The following is a 24,799-nucleotide window of genomic DNA, read 5'->3' as shown; positions in this document are numbered from 1 at the left end:
TATTTAATGCGCTTGCTATTATTATGATGAAATATTCTGTTCTAAGTTTGAGAGTATTTTAAATGCTTTTTCTAAAAAAAGCTGTAACTGCTTTAAATAGCGTTTACAAATGGAATTCCTTGAAAATATTCCCAGAGGGATATTTTGAAGTTTAATTTGAGAACCTCGCAGTAAAACTATTATTTTTTCGAAATCGAAATCAATTTTCTTAAAAAAGTATTTTCAAAAAGTTGAAAAAAAACTTTTCTACGTTAGAAGTTTATGCAGTATTACCCTTTGGGGGAGGGTGGTAGGTTAAAATCGTGCAATGCAGGAGGGCTGCAAAAAATGTTGTAATTGCGAACTTTGGAGTCTCTGTCACATTCAGCTTTTATTTTATATTTTTAAATAATTGATATTCAAAACTAAGTAAATAAATATAATTATCCTATAAACAGCTATTTTTTTGAACTTAATTCAAGTGTGAATTTAATCCGCAGAATTGTTAAATGATTTTGCTGGTAAAAAAGCCCGAAAGCTTTGTGACAAATTAGCTAAATAAATTAAAGAAAGTTTTTCCTTTTCAAAAATGTTATACACTGGCATTTTGTGTTTTCATACCAGCGATTTATGTATATAAAAACATATATATCTATGTATATTATATATATTTGTGTCTAATATATATTTTTATATCTGTTAATAATACATTTAAATTGACAACAACATTGGGAATTTATAAAGAAATCACAGGTTAAGGTTTATGTTCTTTTATATATTTTATCCATTTCTATTTTTTATCTATTTATAATGTTTGTTTGTTTTTTTAACTTTACTTTTGTCTCTGTCTACTTTTAAAACTTTTAACAGCATCTTTTCTTACAGTGGCATTGATAAGGTTCTGCTTATTGTTAAAAAAAGATAATTATAATTTTAGAAGCAAAGTTAAAACCCCATTCTTTGTGTAAATCACAAGTAAAAGTAATTGTTGGGAAGTATTTTGATAAAACAAAGGTTGATACTTCTTTGACATTAGCCCCTTGTTTAGTTATTAAATTTGAAAGTTTATCTAAGACTGCAAAACATCCACATGTAAAATCTTTGAGTGAAAGTGAAGGTACAGTAAGACCACCTCTTGGAAGTAATTGTAGATATGGACAAATAACTATATTGTTTGTATCTGTAGCTAGCATAGATTTGCAATAACTGCATTTGCTTCTTTTTATTAATTTCTTAGCTATATAACCAGCAATTGTTGTTGCAACCTCTTCTGTTTCAGGTAAGAGAGTTGATTCAGATATCTCATTTGAGTTTAAATCTAATATTTCCAGTAATTCTTTATTATTTGGGTTATTATGGTCCTTCTTTAGATCCTTCTTTAGAAATCTCCCCCCACTCATCTGTCTATATTGTGAAAATCTACACTCATTGGGTCACTTTGAAGTCGTGAAGTGAGCACATACGAATATCCTTCTTTAATAAGCTCATCTATAAGTAAAGCTTGGGAACGCAGAGTTGTGATAAGAGCAGATGATGTTTGTTTTGATAGTGTAAAATATGGAGATTTCTGCCAAAGTTCAATCCAATTAGCAAGTTGCCTAAAAAAAGTTGTTTTACCATCATCACAAACAATTGCATTACCAAGTTTATTTGGACTAAATTGTTGTTTAGAATTTGAAATAGTCCACCATTTTTGAAAAATAGTAAGAAAACCAGAAATGTCTTTTCGTTCTGGAAAATAATTTTTAAAACTTGCAATTGTTGTTTCATCAAAAATGGACAGTGCAAGAGAAACATTTTGCTTTCTGTTACCAGGGTGAAGACTTTGATATGTGATTTTTGGAGCTTTTCTTAAATTACCCTGAAGTTGCTCATCTTTAGAATGTAGATGATGAAAATCTCCCCAAGTAATATAACCAGCTGGACAACTATAAGAATCATCCTTTATATTGTATGTGAACGATGGAAAGACAAATTTTTTACAGTGTAATAAATTATTTCTGATATTATTAACTAAGTGAACACTATCATAAAATAAGTATATTTTATTATTCGGACTATCAGGATGATGAATAAACAAACTTGATTGGTTACCAAATTTAGAATGAAGTAAACTAAATGCAGTTACATTTGCTTGATGATTGTCAGTAACAATTCCTCGAATTTTAAAACCAGATAGAGAAAGAGAACTAATAGAATCTGATATTTGATCTGAAAGCCATTTACCACTTATAGTAACTTCAGGTATTGCTTTTATAATAAAAGGAATAGATTTCTTTAAACTAACTATCATAAATGCAACAACTCCTTTGTACAGAGTACCCTCGTCATTTGCACCCACATAAACACCACTACAATATTGTGCTTGTTTCTGAAGATAAAATTCATCTACAATTAGTATTATATCTTCATGTATTGAACCTTTCTCAAGCAGTGTTTTAGCAGCCTTTATTGCATCAACTCCACCTTGTTTTATTTTATTCAATAAAGAAATTGAAGGTAACGGAAAAAATTCAAGTAACATTTTATATGCTTGTTTAGATGTATATCTTAATAATAAAGCATGTCTAATCATATTGGCAGAATACTGTGGTTGACCCTTGGATTTATACTATATTCGACTATTTATTTCATCAAGAAGCATATTTCTATTAGAAGAAGCAATGATTTTTATGTATGAAGCAAGATTCTCTAACATACTCAAACAAGTTAATTTGGCATTATGACCTTTAGTTAACCATGGAGGAAGTGGGACATTATTTCCTTTATATTGTAAAGCTACACATAAACAATTGTCAATTTTTATTGATTCAAGAATTAAAGGAAAATGTGTAATTGGATCAATTAATAAACTATAATAAATTATACAATTGAGATGTTTTTTAAATTCAAAGCCTTCTGGTGAATGTTTACTATTTAACATGTTCCAGTCAGTAATTTTATCATTTTTAGAAAAAGAACTAAGTTCATCTTCTTGATAAATCCAAGTTTTAGGTGGTCTTCTCATAGCAATAGGTGATGGTAGTGTGGAAGGACGTTTTAAGCACTCACTTGAAAAAATTTCAGGAATAGGATCCAGATTCCAATTTAACTTGCATTTTATACCACGGATAATGTACTTTTCATTAAAATGCTTTTCACACAAAACAGAGTTAGGTGAAGGCACCCAATCACTACGGTTTACAAAATGAACCCAATAATTTAGTAACTCTTCATTTTTTAAAGGAAAATGAAAAGAAGCAACTTTTTTATCTTCCAAAGAACTGATGTATCCAGTTTTACAACCATATGCAACACACTTGTTAACCATGATATGATTTAACTTTTTTAACTTTTATTAACTTTCTAAAATAGCTATATATATATATATATATATATATATATATATATATATCCTTTTTAAACCAATAATCTTATGCAAGTTTAATATTTTACACTTGCAATTTTACACTTTATCACTTGTAGTAGTGTCATTTACTTTTTTTGCGCAAATAGGCCTCTTAGAATCGGCCTCTAAAAAGTAACATATACGGCCGTGTAATATAGTAGGCCATGAGCAAACTATTAAGGTTAATAACGAGTACAAAGAAGTAGGTGCTGCGGCAAAATAAATTAGAGCAGTTTTAGAAGTGAAATAAACCGTTTGATATCAGATATTTCAGGAACCCCCTTAGCCACTGAAACAAAACTGCCTTCCCAGTAAACTTCCTTTTGACGGAAAACATTTTATTGACTGTTAAAGTGACTTGACTTATGGGGGCTCTGCACCTTATTGAAAGACATATTTTCAAACGGGACATAAGTTATTCAAAGGGACATAAGCCATACATGTTTTCTTTTCTTTTTTTAACATGACAGTTTATAATATGAGAGGTTTTTCAAAAAGAGCTCAGAATCTGATTTCTGATATTAAGTTTCTGGTATTAAACTTTTCAAATTTAAGATTTGTTATTCAGTTACGAACTTTGTTATTATTCATGTACTCTCACTTCATCCTGCCTTATTTATTCACTTCTGTAAAGTCATATTTTCCTCTTTTTTCCCCGGCTTTTCTAACTATGAAATTAAATTTGTTGAAAAATCAGGTAACAAATAACAAGAGTAGAACAAAATTAGATGACCTACCGGTTCATTTCGCCCTCTAGTTTCTCCATTTTTTTAATTGAAAAAATTCTTTTCTGCGATCTTTATGTAAATAGCTGGTTGATTGACGAAATTGTTTAATTCTACAGTTTTTCTCGAACTTATTGAAACCAGCATGTTAAGAATTTAAAATTGAATCCATAGGCTCAACGCTAAATAGAAAAAACTGAATCATGCAACAGCAAACCATAGAAAAAAATAAAGCAAAAATCCATTAAAATCATTATAAAGCTTGAACTGGTTTCGTATAATGAAAAACTACCAACCAAAATCTGCGATGAACCAAACTCAGATCGGTAAGCTCTTGATTTAGTTTATAGCTTTAATTTTATATGCTTTAGTTGTTGGAAGTTTCACTTTAAAACGCTTCAAGTCAGTTAACTTTCTTGCTGATTGTGATTTTTTAAAAATTGATGTGAGATTAATTCATTTTATATAACAATGGCCGTCGATGGGTGAGAGTCTTAATCAAATATTAGGGCTTAACAAAATAATAGATGGAGTTATATTATTAAAGCGAACAAAGTCCAAAACGAGGTATCCTGAAAGAGACTATTTGTCACTGCGTACTACGCGTCTGCTCTGATAATAAAAAGGAAATAGCAAAATATTTAGTGAACATTTTGAAGTAATTTTTTTCACAAAACTTTAGTTATGAGTTACTGTTCGTTTATACATATAACTATTAAAAAAAGTACGGTCTGTTTTAGAACCATTTCATTCCGGTTTTTTAGGCAGTTTATCCGGACTAAAAAAATTTTTGATTAAAAAGATTAACAGCCGACCGTTTTTCATATTTAAAAAGCTAATTCTGTTATATCAGTTTATCTTTTTTAGGGGTTACAGGTTTTTTTTGTCTCCTACTTTTCCCGTTTTTATTTAAGGTGGTTATCAGGTAAAAAAAATATTTTTTGATTGCCAACATAATCATATACCAAAACTAGTTTTAAAAAAAAAATACTTCTCAATATAAATAAAAACGCTCAAAAAATAATTTTTTTTTTTGCTGATTCAGCATAAAATGCAAAAAAATCAATGAGAAGGAAAACAACATTTTCTCAGCCTTTTTATGGCTGAGAAAATATAACTAAAATGTAGCTAAAACTTAGAACTTCCTTTTTAAATATGACCATCAAGGTATACCTATCATTATGGCGCATAATTTTTTGCTTCTCACAACTAATTTTGGTTTAAGAATTAGAAAGATCTAATTTTGAACCCAAAGACCTTCCTTGTGACAATAATTTGTCATAGAAAGATTTAGGAGTTTTTATTTGTAAAATAGCATTATCTTTGATTTTATTTTTGTATATAAGGAAAGTAGCAACCTTGAAAATTATTATCTTTTAAAAATGCAAAATCTCACTTATTTGATTATTGGTCCATCCACATTTACTAAAAGTATCTTCCCTAGGATACGATATTAAAATCAAAATAAAACTTTATTTTAAATATAAAATCTGCATACTTGACTTCTTCAAACCTGCTTAACTTTAGCAAACAGGTATATTATTGCCCCAGGAACAAGTACTTTATAATATATAATCAGTGTGCTAAACAACAAGAAGTATATTGTAAATAACATATAGTTTTATGTGACATGTACATATTGCAAGTTATTCTGCACAGATAGATAAGTTTTTAAGCAAATTTTTCATAGCATTCTTTTTTATTACAAATTTGTATAGGTTTGGTGTATATGAATTTTAAAGCTTTACTTTAGTTTCATTGTAAGAACAAGCTAATGCACCATAAAGGTCATGAGCTTGGTCATTGGATAAAAGATCAAGCATATCAATATCATATAAATTTCCTTAAAAAAAGTTTTACAAATTGAAATCTATATACATTCATACAAAAATGATTTAACTTCAATTAAACTCATTTTAACTAAAAAATAACATTAGAAACATCTCTATCAATAACAACTTTGAATTCAGCTCTGTAATAAATTTTATACCTTCTTTCTCAAACAAACTAACAATTTAATTTAAATAACAGTAATCTATCAGCATTTTTATTTTTATCTTGTCCACCAGCTTTGAAAAGATTGTGTCTGTAACTACAAAGCTAAATCATTAAAAATTAATTATATTATGTAAAACTGAACTATGAACAACTTAGTGACAAATATTTTAATTCTCAATAAATTGATTAACATTTCATTTTCATCATCATCATCATCATCATCATCATCATCATCATCATCATCATCATCATCATCATCATCATCATCATCATCATCATCATCATCATCATCATCATCATCATCATCATCATCATCATCATCATCATCATCATCATCATCATCATCATCATCATCATCATCATCATCATCATCATCATCATCATCATCATCATCATCATCATCATCATCATCATCATCATCAACATCATCATCATCATCATCATCATCAACATCATCCTCATCATCATCATCCTCATCATCATCATCATCCTCATCATCATCATCATCATCATCATCATCATCATCACCATTATCATCATCATCACCATCATCATTATTATTATGTACAGTTTATAAGAAAATTGTACATAATAATAATGATGATGATGGTGATGATGATGATGATAATGGTGATGATGATGATGATGATGATGATGATGATGATGATGATGATGATGATGATGATGATGATGATGATGATGATGATGATGATGATGATGATGATGAACTCAAATCAATTCAAATCATGAAGCATCTCCCTTTCCATGCAAACGTCCAGAAGTTCAAAAGAAATAATTCCACCTCAATGCAGCCAGAAACTACAATTCCTGGTTCGCAGTTTATTTAATCCTTTTAAAAAATACACAAATACAGTTTGCGACTCATGGATGGAAATACACCCTTGTTCATCAATTACAATTTAGAATATAAAAGCCATTTCGATTGAACTTGATTTTATACCTGCATTCACTAACGAAAGACCAAATTCGGAACCCTTCTAGGGAAAGTTTAATGTTAAGTATAAATCATATGAGAGAAAAACAAGCCAGAAATTAATTACTCTAGAGAATTATAGCCATATTGTCATATTTTCATCTTCACTACTGAAGATTTGAGATCATTCAAAAAAGCTGAAGTATGAAAAAGAGCTAAATGAAAAGGGAAACACACCAATATTCACAGATTCACCAATTACGAGTGTTTTTAAAAATAAAATGAATTTGCAAACAAGAAAAGTTAGGTAAGATAAAAACAAAAAAAAAAGCTTAACAAATTAAAAATTTCGATAAGAACAAAAGCCAACTAAAAATGTATATTTAATCTATGAAAAAATGTATTGATGTTTTCAGTAGCGCTACCAATTACAACACAATTATAGCTAACTAACCCCGGTCTCCCCTAACTCGTTACAACTTGCACGATACAGATAATTTCAGTAACACAACCAGGAATTTTCGTCAAGGCAAAGAGGAATTGAAGTTTCAGATTTCTATTTAGGTCTTTACTTAACTAATAGAGTTTGTTTAAATAATAATAAAAAAGAATTATGGGTGTTTTACATAGCGATAATTCTTTTTTTATTATTATTATTATTTATTTATTTAAGCAGTTATAAATCATTCTCAGCATTAAAGCAGCCTTTCATAAAATTTTTCTCTCAACCAAAGTTATAGAGTATCGTAGAAAACGTAAAGAATTTATGCGTAGCTTTTAAGTGTCGGATTTGCTCCCAAAGGTGCAAAAATCATTCACATAAAATAGTTCTCTTTGTTTTTAGACATTAATTTCATATTACTTAGTAAAACATTAAAAAAGCGATAATACTAAACACAAAATAAGGAAAAAAAATTTTCTTTTCAACAAAAAATTTACAAGAATGCAATCAAAGCCTCTTGGTTGCGTCACTGCTTGTCTCCTTTCATATTTCTAACAGCTAAGTAATTTTAAGTATCTCTAGAATTCAATTGCAGCCACTTAAGTGATTCTAAAAAATGACCAAATCACCCGAGATTTCCATAACTATCAAGCAAATCATGAAGCATCTCCCTTCCATGCATTTTAATTTTATTATTTGAATTGAATTCAGAAAAGAATTTCAAAAAATATAGGTTGGTCAAATTGATGAAGATTCTATTCTTCTTGATGCTCCTCTGCTAACCTCATCACCTGGCGCAATAAGTATGAATGATGGATCTGCTAGAAAAGTGTAGGTCTCTGATTTGATGCAGCTGCCAGCAACTCAGTGAAAATGGAAGGATTTCTTATCAGGATCTATTAAGTATTGAATAAATACCCCATAATGTTAACCTGTAGACATGTAAGTGGACTAGGAATGGTTTATTTAAAATAAATTTGTAAACTACAATCATAGAGCAAATTCAATATTATGAAAAAAAATTCTGCAAAAATTGAACAAATGACAAATTAATAAAAGAATTAGATTTGATATGAAAGTATGTAAAATCAATTTATTACTACTAATTTTGCATGTATATTATTAATTGAAAATAATTTTACCTTTGTGCCCACTTTTGATTTTATATTGAACCACACTGTTGAATTATGGCTTTTGTAAAATTCTAAATGCTTAAAAAAATATTAATATACATTTTCTCAAAAAAAAAAAAAAAAAAAACATCTTTCAAAATTGCATTTAGAGATATTTCATGCATCCAAATAATAGCTACGTCAGCAACTTTATAGAGATCTCTAAATACAAACAATTATATGTTTATAAGAGTGGTCAATGAGAGATAAATTAAATTATTTCAGAACTAATTTTTTACACAGAATATTTTACATATCAAGTTAATTTTCATAAACTAGAGAGTATACTTGACAACCAAAAAAAATAGTGTAAGTAAAACTACTTAACAAGCATACTAGCACACTACCTTACTAACTCTACTTTATTAACATATAGAACAAAGAGATTCGGGCTAGAAATATACTGAGTATGCTCAATATTAAAACGAATATTGACACTAGGCTAGAAATAAGAGAATCAGGCTAGAAATACACTGAGAACGATTAATATTGAAACGAATATTGACACTAGGCTGGAACAAAGAGAAACAGGCTAGAAATACACTGAGAACGATCAATATTAAAACGAATATTGACACTGGCTGGAACAAAGAGAAACAGGCTAGAAATACACTGAGAACGATCAATATTGAAACGGATATTGACATTAGGCTAGAACAAAGAGAAACAGGCTAGAAATACACTGAGAACGATCAATATTGAAACGGATATTGACACTAGGCTAGAAGCACATTAAGATAAGTCAATATTAAAACGGATATTGACACTAGGCTAGAACTAAGAGAATCGGGCCAGAAATACACGTAGATAAGTCAATGTTAAAACGAATATTGACACTAGGCTAGAAATGAGAGAATCAGGCTAGAAATACACGAAGATAAGTCAATATTGAAACGGATATTGACACTAGGCTAGAACAAAGAGAAACAGGCTAGAAATACACTGAGAACGATCAATATTAAAACGAATATTGACACTAGGCTAGAAATGAGAGAATCAGGCTAGAATTACACTGAGAACGGTCAATATTAAAACGGATATGGACAATAGGCTAGAATCAAGAGAATCAGGCTAGAAATGCACTGAGAATTGTCAATATTGAAACGGATATTGACACTAGGCCAGAATTTAAGGCTAGAATTACGTTGAGCAAGAACTTAATCCGAATCAAAGTTTCAATGCTAAAACGAATATTGACACTAGGCTAAAACTAAGAGAATAAGACTAGAAATGCCGTTATGAGAATCTTGATGTAATCAGGGATTTTTAATTTTAAAACGAGTATTGACACATGTTTAGAACTAAGATCTTTAAGCTAGAGTTGAACTATGCAATAACTTATTTTCAGTAGAAATGTCAATATTAAAGCGATTATTAACTTATGGCTAGAACATAGAGAATAAGGCTAGAAATACGTTATAGAGAATCTTAATTTTTATCGGAAAATTGGATCAGAAACTTCAGTTTTAAAAGAAAATAAAAGCGTTAGGTATAACATTGATGAATTTGATGTATTAGGTAATTTTGACTTAGGAAGGACTGTTTAACGACCTTGGGTGTGTGCGGCGGTGAGCATAGAAACTTTTTCATCTACGTGATTCTTTAATTTCTTCGTCTGCGTGAGTCTTTGGTTCACTCTGGACATCTGTCCGAAAACGATTTTACTAATTCCATTCTTAGGGCTTATGCTATTTCTTCCCTGAGGCGTTCACTGCTTAGTCTTGACCAAGCAACGCAAATCTATTTCCAAATAAGAGAGAATTATTAACATACGAGCACACAGTTTGTTTTTTTAGCTTTTGTTTGCAAATTTTCTGTTTTCTGCTCCACTTGTTTAAGAGTTTTTTGTGATAAATTTAGTGTAAATAGTTTTTAGATTCTTCAAAAATATCAAATAAAAATTATGCTTAGGTAAATTCTTACCTAACAGCAGTTTAATATAATAGGTTAACATTATAAATATTTAAGATACTATAACAACTTTATTATGCAGCGTAAATAACAAGAATAGCTGGTAAATTTAACCAGAAAAACATTGGGTCTATGTCATAGTGCCACAAACATGGTTGAAAATATGCTTTTGTCAATCTTTTAACAACTTTTCTTTGATTGATATGATTTGATTCAACATTGTGATAATAGCTGATCGTTATAAAATTTTATTATTATGTTTATAAAATTCTTGTCATTAAAGTTAATTGATGTAAGTTGTTAGTCAAGTCATACGCTATTTTTGTACATAATTAGGCCCTCGAGAATTTTTTGTTTCTGTATAAAAGTTGTAAGAGAACTGAATAAAAACAGTAGAAAATAAAAGTAAACAAAGCTGTCGTATTAACAAGCTATTTTGGCAGTATGGCATCCATGGCAAAAATGATTGGAAAATTTGATGGATCTGGAGATGTTGTAATGTGGTTGAAAAAGATCAAACTGGTGGGAGAGCTGCAAAAGTTGGGCAATCTTTCGTTGATCATTCCGTTGTTTCTTGAAGGCAGTGCGTTCGCATTATATGAGCAACTTGGGGAGAGCCAAAAAACTTCCGCTAAGGACATTGAAAAAGCCCTACTAAATGCATTTGCAGTTGATGGTTTCCGAGCTTACGAGCAGTTCAGAGATCGGAGATGGATTGACGGTGAATCTGTCGATGTGTATTTGGCCAGTTTGCGTCAACTTATAAATTTGGCCAATATTGAAAGCGAAGAATTATTGCTAAGAGCGTTCATAACTGGATTGCCGCTTGAAATTTCAAAGCAGCTACGAGCACAAGTGAAAATATTTGGGATCAGTTTACAGGATGCATTAAACCATGCAAGAGTACTGATGACGGAAAAAACAAAAGAAGAGTATGTTTTAACAATCATCTCTGAGTTCCATAAAAATGTTAAGAAACCATCCGCTACTGATGTTATCTGCTACAACTGTGGTACCCCTGGACATGTTGCTCGAATCTGTTTTTCGAAGAAACAAATTGTCAGTGATGGGATAAAATGTTTCAGGTGTGGAAAATCTGGACACATTGCAAGATTTTGTTTGTTGCATCAGGGAAACTCAAATGGGGAATCGCCAGCGCCAGCTGTTTCTCTAAACAACTGACGGCGCTTCCAATATGCACTGTGCAGGTGAACACCTTTGCAGGGAAAGCACTGGTTGACAGCGGATGTACCCGAACTATTATTATAAACGACATAGCTCGGAAAGCTGGTATTCGTATTAGAAGACATGACATTATGGTGTTGGCTGTTAATGGAGAAGCTGAGAAAACGGAGGGAGAAGCTACAGTAACATTAATCATTAAAGGAAAAAAGCTCAAAAAATCAGTAATGATTCTAAAAAGTGTTGTCAACGGTATTGATGCTAATATTGGTATGGATGTCATTAATCGCTGTGGAGGAGTGCACTTGTACAATGGAAAAATTGAATTTGGTTTTGTTTCAATTAATACAGAGAAACAAAGTGTTGGTATAAATGACAAGGATTTTGATGCTTACTTTGATGGTACAAAGTGGACTGCTAAATATAAATGGAAACAAGGTCAACCACAACTGAGAATTTCTGTCGCACAGTACAAAGTAAAACCCCAGTCGATACCTCAATTTAATAATGAGATGGACTTATGGGTGAAAAATGGCTGGTTGAAACCATGCAACAAAGAAGAAAAAAGTACAGAAGGGATTGTCCCGTTAATGGCTGTTGAGCAGGAAAATAAAGGAAAGGTACGACCTGTTCTGGATTTTCGCAAATTGAATCAGTACGTTAATTCGCATAATGCCACAAGTGATGCATGTGATGAAAAAGTTAGAAAATGGAGAACTCTTGGTGACAAATTTGCAACACTTGATCTTTGATGCGCCTATATGCAAGTACACATCGATCCGAGTTTGTGGGAGCATCAGAGGGTAATCTACAAAGAAGAAAAATACTGTCTTACACGTCTTGGTTTTGGGTTAAATTCTGCTCCAAAAATAATGTCATCAATCTTAGGTAGCGTGTTGAATCTAGATGCAGGTATTAGTGAAGCAACTGACCACTACATTGGCGATATAATTGTTAATTTGGAAAAAACATTAGTTGAAAAGGTCGTAAATCATTTGGCGCGTTATGGATTGGTAACCAAAGAGCCAGAGCAATGTGATAATGCACGAGTGTTGGGTTTGCAACTATTTAGAAATGAAAAAAAGGAGCTTTGTTGGAAAAGAGGAAACACCATTCCAAAGTCACAAGATATCAAAACTGAAAAAGTAACACGACGGAAACTTTTTTCGATAAGTGGACACTTATTAGGTCACTATCCTGTTGGAGATTGGCTCAGAATTGCCTGCAGTTTTATAAAACGACATAGTCAAGGAGATGCTTGGGATGATCTAATCGGGGATCAAGCTCAGTCATGGTTGATTGAAATATTGCGCCGATTGGAAGTTAGTGATTCAGTGAGAGGAAAATGGAATGCTGAAGGAATTCAAAATGGAGCGACATTGTGGTGTGATGCAAGCAGCATGGCAATGGGGGTTGCTATAGAATACAATGGCGTAATAGATGAGGATGCAGCCTGGCTTCGAAGTATAAATGATGTCATGCATATTAATATTGCTGAATTAGATGCTGTGGTGCGTGGGATAAACCTAGCTGCTAAGTGGCATATAAAGAATTTGTCAGTATTCACTGACTCAGTAACAATTCATGGATGGTTAAAAAGTATGCTGACTGAAAGTCATAGGGTTCGATCAAATGGATTATCAGAAATGCTTATTAAAAGGAGACTTTCTCTATTGCAAGACTTAATAAAAGAATATAATATAAACATCACATTGAAATGGGTTCTGTCCTCCATCAACAAAGCTGACGTGTTGACAAGAGTTCCAAAAATTTGGATAAATGAACTTTCACAAAGAAATACTAAAGAACTAGGTGGGGTAAGTATTGCTGAAGAAATTCGTAATTGTCACTCAAAGCATCATTTTGGCGTTAATCGGACAATGTTTACAGTGCAACGAAGACTTCCGCACGTATTAAGAAAAGACTTTGAAGAATGTGTTCGCAATTGTTGCCAATGTAATTCAATTGATCCAGCACCAGTAAAATGGGAAAATGGAGTGCTAGATGTACCAGACACATGGTATAAAATTGCTTGTGACGTGACTCACTATAAAGGGTCGCCATATTTAACAATGATTGACTGTGGATCAAGTCGGTTTGCAGTTTGGAAAAAGTTGCCGTGCGAAGATACCAAAAGTGTAGTAAGTCAATTGGAATCCGTATTTAGGGAGCATGGCCCACCGCAAGAACTGTTGATGGATAATAGAGCGGTGTTTAAATCCAAGGAATTTTCAAACATATGTGAAAAATGGTGTGTAAAAAAGAAGTATAGATGTGCATATAGACCTTCAGGGAATGGGATAGTGGAGCGTAACCACCGCACAGTAAAACGAACAGCTGCAAGGGCACAAATATGTCCGTTACTAGCGGTATTTTGGTACAATGCAAAACCAACGTTAGGAACAAATGAGAAATCTGCACCTGCTTCTCAGAAAAATATGTACGTCTGGCGTCTTCCAATTCAAGAGGAGAAAAACATTGAAACTCAGGAAAGATCACAACGAGTTATGGAAACTTATAGAATTGGAGAAAAAGTTTACGTTCGCCCTGCTGATGCAAAGTGCACTTCAGTTTGGAAAATTGGTACTGTAACTGACATACTCACAAACACAAATATTGAAATTGATGGTGTACCAAGACATGTGCGAGATGTAAGAATAGCTCCTGCCTCAAATGTTTCAAACGCTTCAAGAGAAACTATTATCAGTGAAGAGATCGACAGCGACGAAAGTGATTTTGAAGATTTAGACATTTTTGCTGCACGAGAGGAAGAAACCGAAGAAACAGTTGTTGACGCTGAGGAGGAAGCTGGTGGCAGAGAAATCGTCGATAATTTATTACCAGCGATAAGACGATCAACCAGAGAAAGGAGACATATTTAAATGATAATGTTACTTAAAAACTTTAGTTCTTGGGGTGATGTGATAAAAGCTGATCGTTATAAAACTTTATTATTACGTTTATAAAATTTTGTCATTAAAGTTTATTGATGTAAGTTGTTAGTCAAGTCATACGCTATTTTTGTACATAATTAGGCCCTCGAGAATTTTTTGTTCCTGTATAAAAGTTGTAAGAGAATTGAATAAAAACAGTAAAAAGTAAAAGTAAACAAAGTTGTCGTATTAACAAACCTCCTCAACTTAAAAAAACTCAACAGTTAAAATAAAGAGTAGGATTTTAGTGCGAAAAAGTTGATGCAGCTAGCTGCAGTGAAAGCTAACGAATGTTTTTATACAACCATTGAACCAGGAAAAGTTCAGAAGTGAGAAAGAATAGAACTTAAGAAGACTCGTAAAACATTTACAAAAAAAAGAAGCTTCGTTGGAAAAAAAAAGTCTGTAATACAAATTGCATTTAGGCGTTCCTTAAAATGGCTTAATTTTGTTTTGAAAGTCACTCAGTTTTCTGCGAATAACCTTTTTATTTTCGGTTGTGTCAAATCAAGATGGTAGATTTCCTTCATAAAGTTATTTTTCCAATTCTTTTTTATTACGTAAATCTACGGAACCAAAAATAAAAAATCGAAAGAAACATCTAGGAGAGTTTTTGGCTTTTGTAAACATTCGACCAAAAGTAAATTCTGCGTTCGATCCGATGCCCCAAATCGCAATAAAATCTGTTAACTTAACACAACTTTTTAAAAATTTTATAATTGACCAAAACTTTGTTGCGCAACATACCGAGGTCATAAATTCGTCGTCGGAAAGAAACTTTAAAATCACTGGAAAAAAAGGACTTTTTACGAAAAAGTATAAAATAAACGCAAATTAAAAGAAACCGTATAAAATAAAAATTGTTACTTTAAAAAAAGCTGTTACTTTAAAAAAACGTCGCTACAGGATTAACTTAAACTTTTACCCCTCAGTGGGGCCTACGCCCCATCTTGGATAAAACGGATATCTCAAATCTTGACCGCGCTCTACCTACATCACTTCAACCTTTTTGTAAAATTCGTCTGTTAAAGGTATTTTCAAAGCTTTTTGGTTTCTTCACTTTGTGCGTGTATTTAAACAGCATACTTAAAGGAGGCCCTTTTAGTTCGCCACTTTACTGCTTCAAAAATCCTATAAACACTTAAGAATGAAAATGTTATACTGCTCAGGAGATACGTTTGAATTTTAAAGGATAACGAAAAACTTATACTGTTGCAAAGGTATCGAGGATGTTACATCAATCAGTTACAAGAAGCGCAAGCAATCAGTCCCAGCTCTCTCAAAATCTGCTGTAAATAACTAATAACCGTCTCAAATTTTTATCGAAATCAGCAATAAATTTCGTAATTCTAATCATAAGAAATGAATTAAACATTTCTTTCTAATGATTATTAATACTAAATTTGTTGCTGGTGTTAAAAAAATTTGTTCTCTGCGTTTTTAACCCAATTTTAACTCTATTTACTATGACAATACACAAATTGTATTGTCATACTAAATAGAGTTAAAATTGGGTTATTGAGCCATATATTCAAAAAAAGGTTCGTTTCTTATCGAAAAAAGTTTAAAATTTTCTAATATTTAAGATTTTACTTCGTAAAGCACATCAAACTTCTCAATTTTTTTTTTTTTTTTTTAATCTAATTTAGAGTTCAATAGACTTAGGTTATACAGTGCAAAAAACCTCATGGGGCCGTTCAAGTTACAACTTTGGATTTGAGGTCAAAAGATTTTTGATCAATTCCATTGGGAAGTTATAAAACTTGTTTTTAAAACTTGACGCGTGTTTGAAATAACTGTATGGAGTAAAATCGTCGCAAATCGATCGCCGGAGCATTAAAAACCAAACAACTTTTTAATTTTTCAGAGTTTATTTTTATTATTTTACATGAGATACAAAAGTAAAATTAGAAAATTAGAAAAAAAAGCAAATAACAGTTAAAAAGATATTTAAGAAATTGATAAATTGAATAAGAAAATATGCAAATATTCAATAAAAAAAAGATAACTTTTAGTAGAAAATGTGTTAAAATTTTACATAAACTAGCACGTTTTTTTACATAGGATGCAGAAATTAAAATAGAACCCGTTACAGTTCTCTTTGGTAGACCTGCATTATTGCATAACTATGTTGCAATTTGAATTCACGCAAGATATCACATCTCAAAGAAATTCTTTTCTAAACTTGTTGCGTTTAATAACTTAATTTTATTTGTGCTTCATCCTCACCCTTTTTCAGCAGGGTTTTGCAATGAAAAAATTTTGTGAATGGTTTGCGCCAATTACTCTCTATCCTTTTTTGTCACTTTTTCCCTCGAGTTTTATAGCGAACTGATAAAATCACATATTTGGAGTTTGTTTTTTTTTGCAAAGGTAGGATTTTTTAAGCGAGATAGGGGATTCGCTTAAAAATTTGTAAACAATTTCCACGAGTAATTAAATTTCATTGAAATTCATTGAAATTCATTGAAATTCAATGAATTTCAATGAATTTCAATGAACTCCATGAATTTCCTAATAAACTTCTATGAGAACCTAACATTCTAATCTTAATCACAAGATTATTATAGTTACGTCAATTAACCCTTTTCCCGTTTGTGTTACATATTTGCAACAATGATTTTCTGATAAATGTTTTGGTTGTAAAGCTTATCCACAACATTAGGTGTTTTGATATATGCATTTTATATCTTTCTTTTTTTTATTTTGACGAAAATAACCACAATTACATTTTCTTTTGGATAATGGCAGCTCAAGAGAAGTTTTTCCTTCGGTAGTTTGATCATAATGTGCCGGAAAAAGGGTTAAAAAAAATAGAGTGCTAAAAACTAGACGGTTGTTAATAATTTCAAAAAAGGTTGTTAAAAATGTTATAATTATTTGAGAGCATTCTATTAACGCGTGATGCCAGTCTTCCTTCATCACGCTTTAAAACGTCTCAAAACTCGACACAAATCCAAACCAAAATAATGTTTTGTTTTCATCAAACGAGACAAACTTAACATAAGAATGTTTTGTTTTCATCAAACGAGACAAACTTAACATTAGAATGTTTTGTTTTCATCAAACGAGACAAACTTAACATTAGAAATGAGATTTTCTGACAGTTACATCCTGTTTTATTTCTTTTCAATGTTTTACTTTGTTTCAATACAAATTAAGTAAAAAAGTCGATTCGTTTTGGTAAGATGAGGTCTCATCATTTGATACACAAACTGGTTTTCTATTTGCTTGAGTTTTTGCATGATTACAAGATACAACTCTCTGTTAACGAGGTGAAACCTACGTTAAAAATGTTGATTATAAATGATGCTTTAGGCAGCGCTACGGAAAACCACCTGTAATCATTATTCTTATGGAGACTGGTAATCAAACGTGGAACCAAGTGCGTTTCTGGAATTATCGCAACGTTACTGTAGTCATTAATTTTAAAAGAGAAGTTATGCAATAAATTTTTCCATTGTTTCAGCAGGCGCCCGTGAACCACCTGCTAACTGCACTTTCGAACGGTATAAATTGATTGACAAACGCGTTTATCGTTCTCTTTCAAACTTGCAACTTGATGCGACTAATGAAGTAAAAAATCTTTAAATAGTCCAAAATGATTTCACAACGCATAGCACTCTCGTTGAATTAGACATTTCATTTGTGACATCGGAAAGGTTTTTTTCATGTGAGTTCATCTTTACTTAAAATATCGTTTTTTATGATGTTTTATGTTAATTTAAATAATTTGCACGTGATTTAAAAGAATTTATTTTTTGGATTTTTTAATTTTCGAAGTAAGCGAACAAAACAGTCGCTTTAACTCACTTATGACGGTTTTAATCTTAGTTTTTTAATGACATTGATTTTTTTTTTTTTTTTTTTTTTTTTAATGTTAAATCTTAACTATAATATGTTTTATTTCCAACTACGATGATCTATTTTTACATGTACAAGTTTTATACAAACATGATATAATAAAGCGGTGCTTCGCCTAATTGTCAAATCTCGGAGGAATGTTGGAATAAGTTGTTACGATAGCTTACTAATTTATTTTCCGAGCTGACATTTTAAACCGAAAAGATTCTAAAAGAAAATGTTTTCCTAAGCTGTGAGTTTTTTTTAATTTAACAACTTTAGTGGATAATGAATTAAAAAGTTTGATCATTTCAATAACTTCTCTTAAATATATGCTGACTCCTTTGCCCTCATTATGCTAAAGGAATAGCGTAATTTTAATTCGAAATTTTAATGCGTAAATTAAATTCGAGAGGCTAGTTATAAAATTATATTTTAACTTAGAAGCACACTTCATCCGAAGTTTTCTCAGCTCTTTCCAATTCACAGGAATATATGGTTAATTCTATTACTCTTTTTATGATATTCCTGTAACTGGCTATTTTAGAGTTCTTGCGGTGTTTTGCTGTAGTTGTAAAAGAAGCTGTGAAGTGAAATAATGAGAAAATGCGAAGTGAAATGATTAGAAAAAATTAGGTTACGTAAAAGTTGGCTTGTGTAAAACTGATTTAAAAATATCATTTTAACGTTGCATTTAGTGAAAAGTTTGAACAGCTCAACAGTTACAACAGCTCAGTTATCAACAGCTCAGTTATCAACAGCCATCGGTTTTGAATGTACTTGCTGTTTGTTAGTCCTTCTTGCATTGTTTCCTCGCAATTATTTTAGGTAACTAAATTTCCTCTTTTATAATAATTTATTTTGGTGCTTAGTTTAACATTCTTGAGCATAAAAGTTTATCTATCTGGAAAAATTAAGTCGCAAAATTACTTTAACACACCCTCATGCTGGCAAACAAGTGGGTAAAGGGCGCATGATGGGATAAATTATCCTAAATTACCTTATTGTATCAAATAGTTCAGTCTAAATTAAATCACTCATTAAATCTCTTTAGTATCAAATATCGATATGCTCAATCAGCAAGACGAACACTACTGAAAAAATTTCACTTAGAAACATGCCTATCCTTATCTTACAAAGTCTACTATTTTTAAATCATGATACTTAAGATAGCTCAAAAATTCCAAGAATTCAAACAAGATTTTGCGCGGGAAATTTTAAAGTGAAACTGAAGGTCTTTTAAATGATCACGCTGCGAATTTATCATTTGGCAAATTTTTCTCCGAATTTCTTAATAGAAATTACATGAACTACTTTTATAACTCTACGATTAGGCTCCATAATGGTAATAAATAGTATAATTATTCCTAAACACAAATTACTCAGATTTAAAACAAGCGACTTCAAAGCCAGCCAGGTATGCCTGAGATTTAAAAAAGTCCTGAAAGGAAACAAATCTTTTTCAAACTCTCTTATGATGGTTTGCTTACTTTTTTCTGTGCAAGATTTGCGCATTTAACAAGATTTACGCATTTAACAAGATTTGCCCATTAAACAAGATTTGAGGATTTATTTAAGGATTCCAAAGTGTACATCAGCAAGGTCTGCCTGTAGCCTGAAGTTTTAAATGATATTTTATAAAAGATTTAGTAAAACATGAATATCTACTCCTCTTTCATTGTTTGCATCTTTACCAGAGGTTGCCAATAAAATCATTCAAAATGAGAACATTGCAATTTCAATATATTACAAGTTGAAAAAGATATGCCTTAAGATATTTCACTAAAGCAGAAAAGAGTTAAATGGTTTATTTCATGTGAAAGATGCTTTCTTTATATTCTCTCTGTATTTACAATATAACAGTTGTGTATGGTTTTTAAATTTAGGTTTTGAAAAAAAGAAGTATTAATCTGTAATTTACTGGTTTATCCGTTTTGGTTTTATGTACTTGCTCCACTATGCAGATAAAGTCTTAAATTTTTAACTCAAAACTATTTGGAATAGAAATAATTTTTCCTTTTAAAGGTCATTGACTGGTTTTTATAAAATCTAAAATTTAGATTTTTATTAAGGTCTAGCAATACAAAAGAAAAAAAGAATTAGTATAAATAGTTATACAAGAAGTTAAAGCCATTTTTATTTTTTATTAAACTATTTAAGAAACAGGTCTAGAAAAATACAAAGAAGTTCTTACAGATTTAGGTACCGAAGAAATTAACACAACACCCACTTCAAGCTTAAATGAAAAGAAGGATTATAAAGTTGATTTGTAAACGTGAAGGCACTTAAAGTTGAAGTTTGCAAAGGTATTTCTTTTAGTTTTAAATTATTTTTCTTTTTCTCTAATTTTAAATCACAAATTGATTTAAGTTAGCAAAAATATTATTTAGTAACATTGCTGAAAAAAAATTGTTTACATACCTTTTTGTCCTGAATTCTTGAGAACTTCTTGGAAGCTTCTGATAGAATTTTAGCAATCTATTCTTTATTTGAAAATTGTATTTCATTATGGAAATCTAATCACAACTTAGAGTAAATGGAGGGTGTGGTGGAAGACTTCAAATTTTAAACTTATGTGATTTACTTTGGAAATAGAATTCTTATCTTAAGCAATTGCAGGCTTATTTTCCTTGAAATCTTTTAGTGTTTTTAGATGTTAATGTACTTCTATACTTTTAATTTATTCTAAATTCTATTTTAAATCTAGATTTTATTATTAGTTCTTATTTTAAAAGTGAAAAATTTGTAAAAGAATTTACAAATTTTTCAATACAAATTTTACAACATTATACTAGTTATTAGTAGTAGAACTTAAAATTCTGATAAAAAAACAGGCCTTTGTCAATAAAGGAACTATTTTAGCTGTTGATTATCAATTATCTCATTTGTCACTTACTTCAATTTGTTTCATTTGCTCTCTCAGAGCTCTGTACAGGTTGTAATTTTATTTTGTTTTTAATTTATAGTTTGGACTGTTAGCTCACTTTGTCTAATTGTTTATATTTTAATACTTACAGTAGTACACTTATATTTTAGAACTGTCAACTTTCAGAAATTCGATTTTTATTTCTTCAGTTGTCTTATTTTTCTCTAAGGAGAATCCCTTCAGATTGTTAAGATTTTGAAATAACTGATTTAGAGCCAACTTGAGAATTTATTTGGCATCGTATCATTTGTTTCATCTTTTATTAAAAATCTCTTTGGATATTCTACAGAAGAAAACACCAATCTTTCAGATAAAAAGTAAGACTTCCTCTTTGGTCCTTACAGTGTTGGAAGAAAAGAAGTGAAGGAGAAGCGGCATTGATAGAAGAAAAGACAATCTTTTAAATAATTGGTTTTCATTTAGTTTTACATTTATAATTAAGACTTATTTAATTGTAAAGTTTAAAGTTTAATTTCTCAATTACTTTGTTTAGTTTAACACAAACATAAAGGTTTGAAAATGTCAATTCTGTTAACACTATTTGTTGGTAAATGTTGTATTTAGTTTTTATATCAGCTTTTGTTTACACTTTGTTAACTTAGTTTCTTTATGTAGTTGTCTGTTTGTAATTAGTTGTCTGTTTGTAGTTGGTTGTCAGTAGTTGTCTGTATTAGGTTGTCTGTAAAAGTATTGTTTATCACAGTATATAACAGTTTATTTTATTATAGTCATTAGTTTAGAAATAATTATTGGTTATTAAATTTAGTTTCACACACAAAGGTTTGAAACATCAATTCTTTTAACACTATTTGTTGGTAAATGTTGTATTTAGTTTTTACATCAGCCTTTGTTTATATTCAGTATACTTAGCTTTTTTATGCAGTTTGTATGTAGTTGTCTGTGTATGTAGTACTTATGTATGTAGTTGTTTGTAAAAGTGTAGTTTATCACAGTATAACAGTTTAGTTTATTATAGTTAAGTTAGTTTTTAAATTATTATTGGTCAACAGGTTGAAAAAGAAAAAAATTTTATTTTGTCTTGAACAATTTTTTTTGATATTTCAGAAAGTTTTTTCTCAAACGCTAAATTTTTTTCTGGAACTATTTATAATCTGCCTCTGTTTTGCTCTTAGAAACCTGTTTAATGTGAAATATTGAAAATAGTTAAGCAATAGAAATCATTTACTCAGCTAAAAATACCAAGAAATGAGATATTCATTTGAATTCTTGACATTTTTAAAGAATTTTTAGCTGAAAAGTTGTTTTTTAGATATTGCACTATGGTTTATAAAAATATGTGATTGTTAACTTAGTGTTAGTTTATTATTTGTAGCTGTCATAATATATCAACAAAATGCAGAAGAAAAAAAAAACTTATGTAATGCCTTAATACAGTTGGTAGATAACTTAAGACTTTAAAATTTTAGTTTTTGCTTTTTAAAGAAAGTTTTGAGTGTGGAAAACTTTTTTCCATGAAAGTTTATTTTTGCCCTTAAATGGAGAACTGCTTGTTTGAAATGAGAAATGGAATAAAAATTTTAAACTTTTTAATTTTCATTTCTTACATTGATAAATTTGAAATAGGTTTGCAGACAAGAAATCAATTTTCCTTGTGCACTAATTTAAAATTTCTTTGTTGTGTGCCTCTTCAAGTTTTGAGATTTTTATGAAGGTTTTTATGAGGTGCTAAGAGTTATTTCTTTTTCAAATTCGTTAGGTGCTTTTGATTATTTTGATTGAATTTTGAACTGTCTTAAGTTTACTGTTGTAAAATTTCAACTTATTTTTTAGATTATTTCTTTCAATGTTTTGTTCACAACTCTGTCCCAGCAAGCACACAACGTTGAAATAACGTTGATCGACGTTGATCAACGTTATTTCAACGTTGTTTCAACGTTGTGTGCTTGCTGGGGTTGTTTTATATTCAACTCCCTTGTTTTGCTCGATTATATCAGGTTTTGAGCTCCATTGTATATAGTTCTGTCATATACTTCTGACAGTGCAGAATTAGTTGAGGTTGAAGCCTGTAGTCAAATAGGAATTTTCTGCTTGCACTGAGTTCTTTTGTTTTTTTTTACTTATGAAAGCTGTAAAAAATTTTTATCCTTTGAAAAGTTAATTTTAAATGCCCTTCATACCAATATAGAGCAGAAAAGAAAATTATGGTTTAACGTGTGAAACCGAACCTTTTAACAGTTTTTTTTGCTATTCCCATTCTGAAACCAACTCTAAAATATGATTTTAAATACCAGATAAAGTTGCTGTTTACAGTGCAGCCTAAAATGTATTAAAACGATACTCAGGTTATAATACTACTAAAAAAGTTAATTTTAATGATTCATGCTTAATAAATTTCTTTTGACAAAAGTTTGAATGTAAAAATATTGAAAGAAGATATTTACGTATTTTAATTGCATTTATTTACTTAGTTAAACAGTTGCAGCAACTGTTTTTATTGAGCTAAAGCAGCTATACCATAGAGATATTTGAAATGTATCACAGGGAGAAATGCGAATCAATTATTGCGTTCATTCCTGGAGGTACAAAAAGAAAACTGTTCTATGTTTCAGATTCACTTAGGGATTTTTACTGGAGCTTAGACATACATTATTGCAAATTCTTATATTTTCTCTTAGTTTTTGAAAGCCTCATGGAGTTTATGGCTAACAAATGTAGTAGTTTCATGAGATGACTAATTATATCATGTATGTCATCCAGTGTTTAGAGGCTTATCTCAATATTCAATAGAGAATAAGATAAAATCTATAGAAGTATTTTCGATAAAGTATATAAGCGAATTTCTACCATGTAAGTGGTAGTTATGTAATATCTTAGATATTGTTTTTTCCTTAAATTCAGACCGTGTTTTCTTCTAGTTTCAACCAAATCTAATTATGGTTCTGATTCAATAGACTTGTCAAATGAACCACATCTGATGCACAGTACATCTTCTAGTGCTTTGAGTGCCGTGTTTAAAAGCCGATATCGGGTCGAGCTCGTCCTCCGACATTGGACCGCTATCGTTTTTGTCCGTACGGATCCGATGTTGGTGCTACAAATGCTACAAAACAGACTGTCGAAGAAAAAAAAATTGGTTTCACTAATTTATTACTGCTCTTTTCTTTAAGAATATTAAGCAAGATTATTATTTAATACTGTTAAATTTTAATGGTATTTAATAGTACCATTTAAATTTAACGGTATTAAATAATAATATCAATATACTTAGATTTATTTTGACAACAATTCTACATGATTATTAATAACATCAAGATTATTAATAACACTAATAAATTTTGGTTGAATCGTATTTTATGTACGTAAACTAAAACAGTAAAAAGCGCAACTTTTCAACCTAATAAAAAG

The 24,799-nt window shown here is 30.4% G+C and overlaps 2 protein-coding genes and 1 long non-coding RNA gene across 8 annotated transcripts in view; 2 read left to right on the top strand and 1 right to left on the bottom strand.

Annotated features, from left to right (window-relative positions):
• LOC149877876 (uncharacterized) overlaps positions 1 to 24,799 on the bottom strand; it is a 52,252-nt gene that overhangs the window by 6,386 nt on the left and 21,067 nt on the right. Inside the window, exons 1-2 of one of the 3 annotated variants that reach the window (XM_090073653.1) lie at positions 4,389 to 4,590; positions 4,105 to 4,274 (exon numbers count right to left, since the gene is read on the bottom strand). The exons of 1 other annotated variant lie outside the window; for it this stretch is intronic. The gene's annotated coding sequence lies outside the window, so the exon portion shown is untranslated. Of the gene's footprint in view, positions 1 to 4,104; positions 4,275 to 4,388; positions 4,591 to 24,799 lie in introns of those variants that run through there. One more of the 3 variants, XM_090073652.1, reaches the window with a different exon arrangement.
• On the top strand, positions 12,493 to 14,613 carry LOC149877880 (uncharacterized). Its single transcript, XM_090073616.1, has one exon. It carries the CDS (start codon positions 12,493 to 12,495, stop codon positions 14,611 to 14,613), a length of 2,121 nt encoding a protein of 706 aa, XP_089929742.1.
• On the top strand, positions 17,997 to 24,679 carry LOC149877879 (uncharacterized). Of its 4 annotated transcripts, none has more exons than XR_016447868.1 (5): positions 17,997 to 18,337; positions 19,206 to 19,335; positions 20,704 to 20,813; positions 21,544 to 24,138; positions 24,310 to 24,679. It is a non-coding gene; the product is annotated as an uncharacterized LOC149877879 (long non-coding RNA). The 4 variants fall into 4 exon arrangements; XR_016447865.1 differs by having other exon boundaries at positions 18,008 to 18,337; positions 21,647 to 24,138; positions 24,310 to 24,671; XR_016447866.1 differs by lacking the exon at positions 17,997 to 18,337 and adding an exon at positions 18,640 to 18,760 and having other exon boundaries at positions 21,647 to 24,138; positions 24,310 to 24,671.

The sequence above is a fragment of the Hydra viridissima genome, unplaced genomic scaffold (genome assembly GCF_058129835.1).
Source record: "Hydra viridissima isolate aposymbiotic clone 2 unplaced genomic scaffold, HvirCarnegie_v1 scaffold_16, whole genome shotgun sequence".
Classification (NCBI taxonomy): Eukaryota; Metazoa; Cnidaria; class Hydrozoa; order Anthoathecata; family Hydridae; genus Hydra; species Hydra viridissima.
The sequence above is the reverse complement of the archived record's forward strand: the minus strand, read 5'-3'. Positions and strand labels throughout refer to the sequence as shown.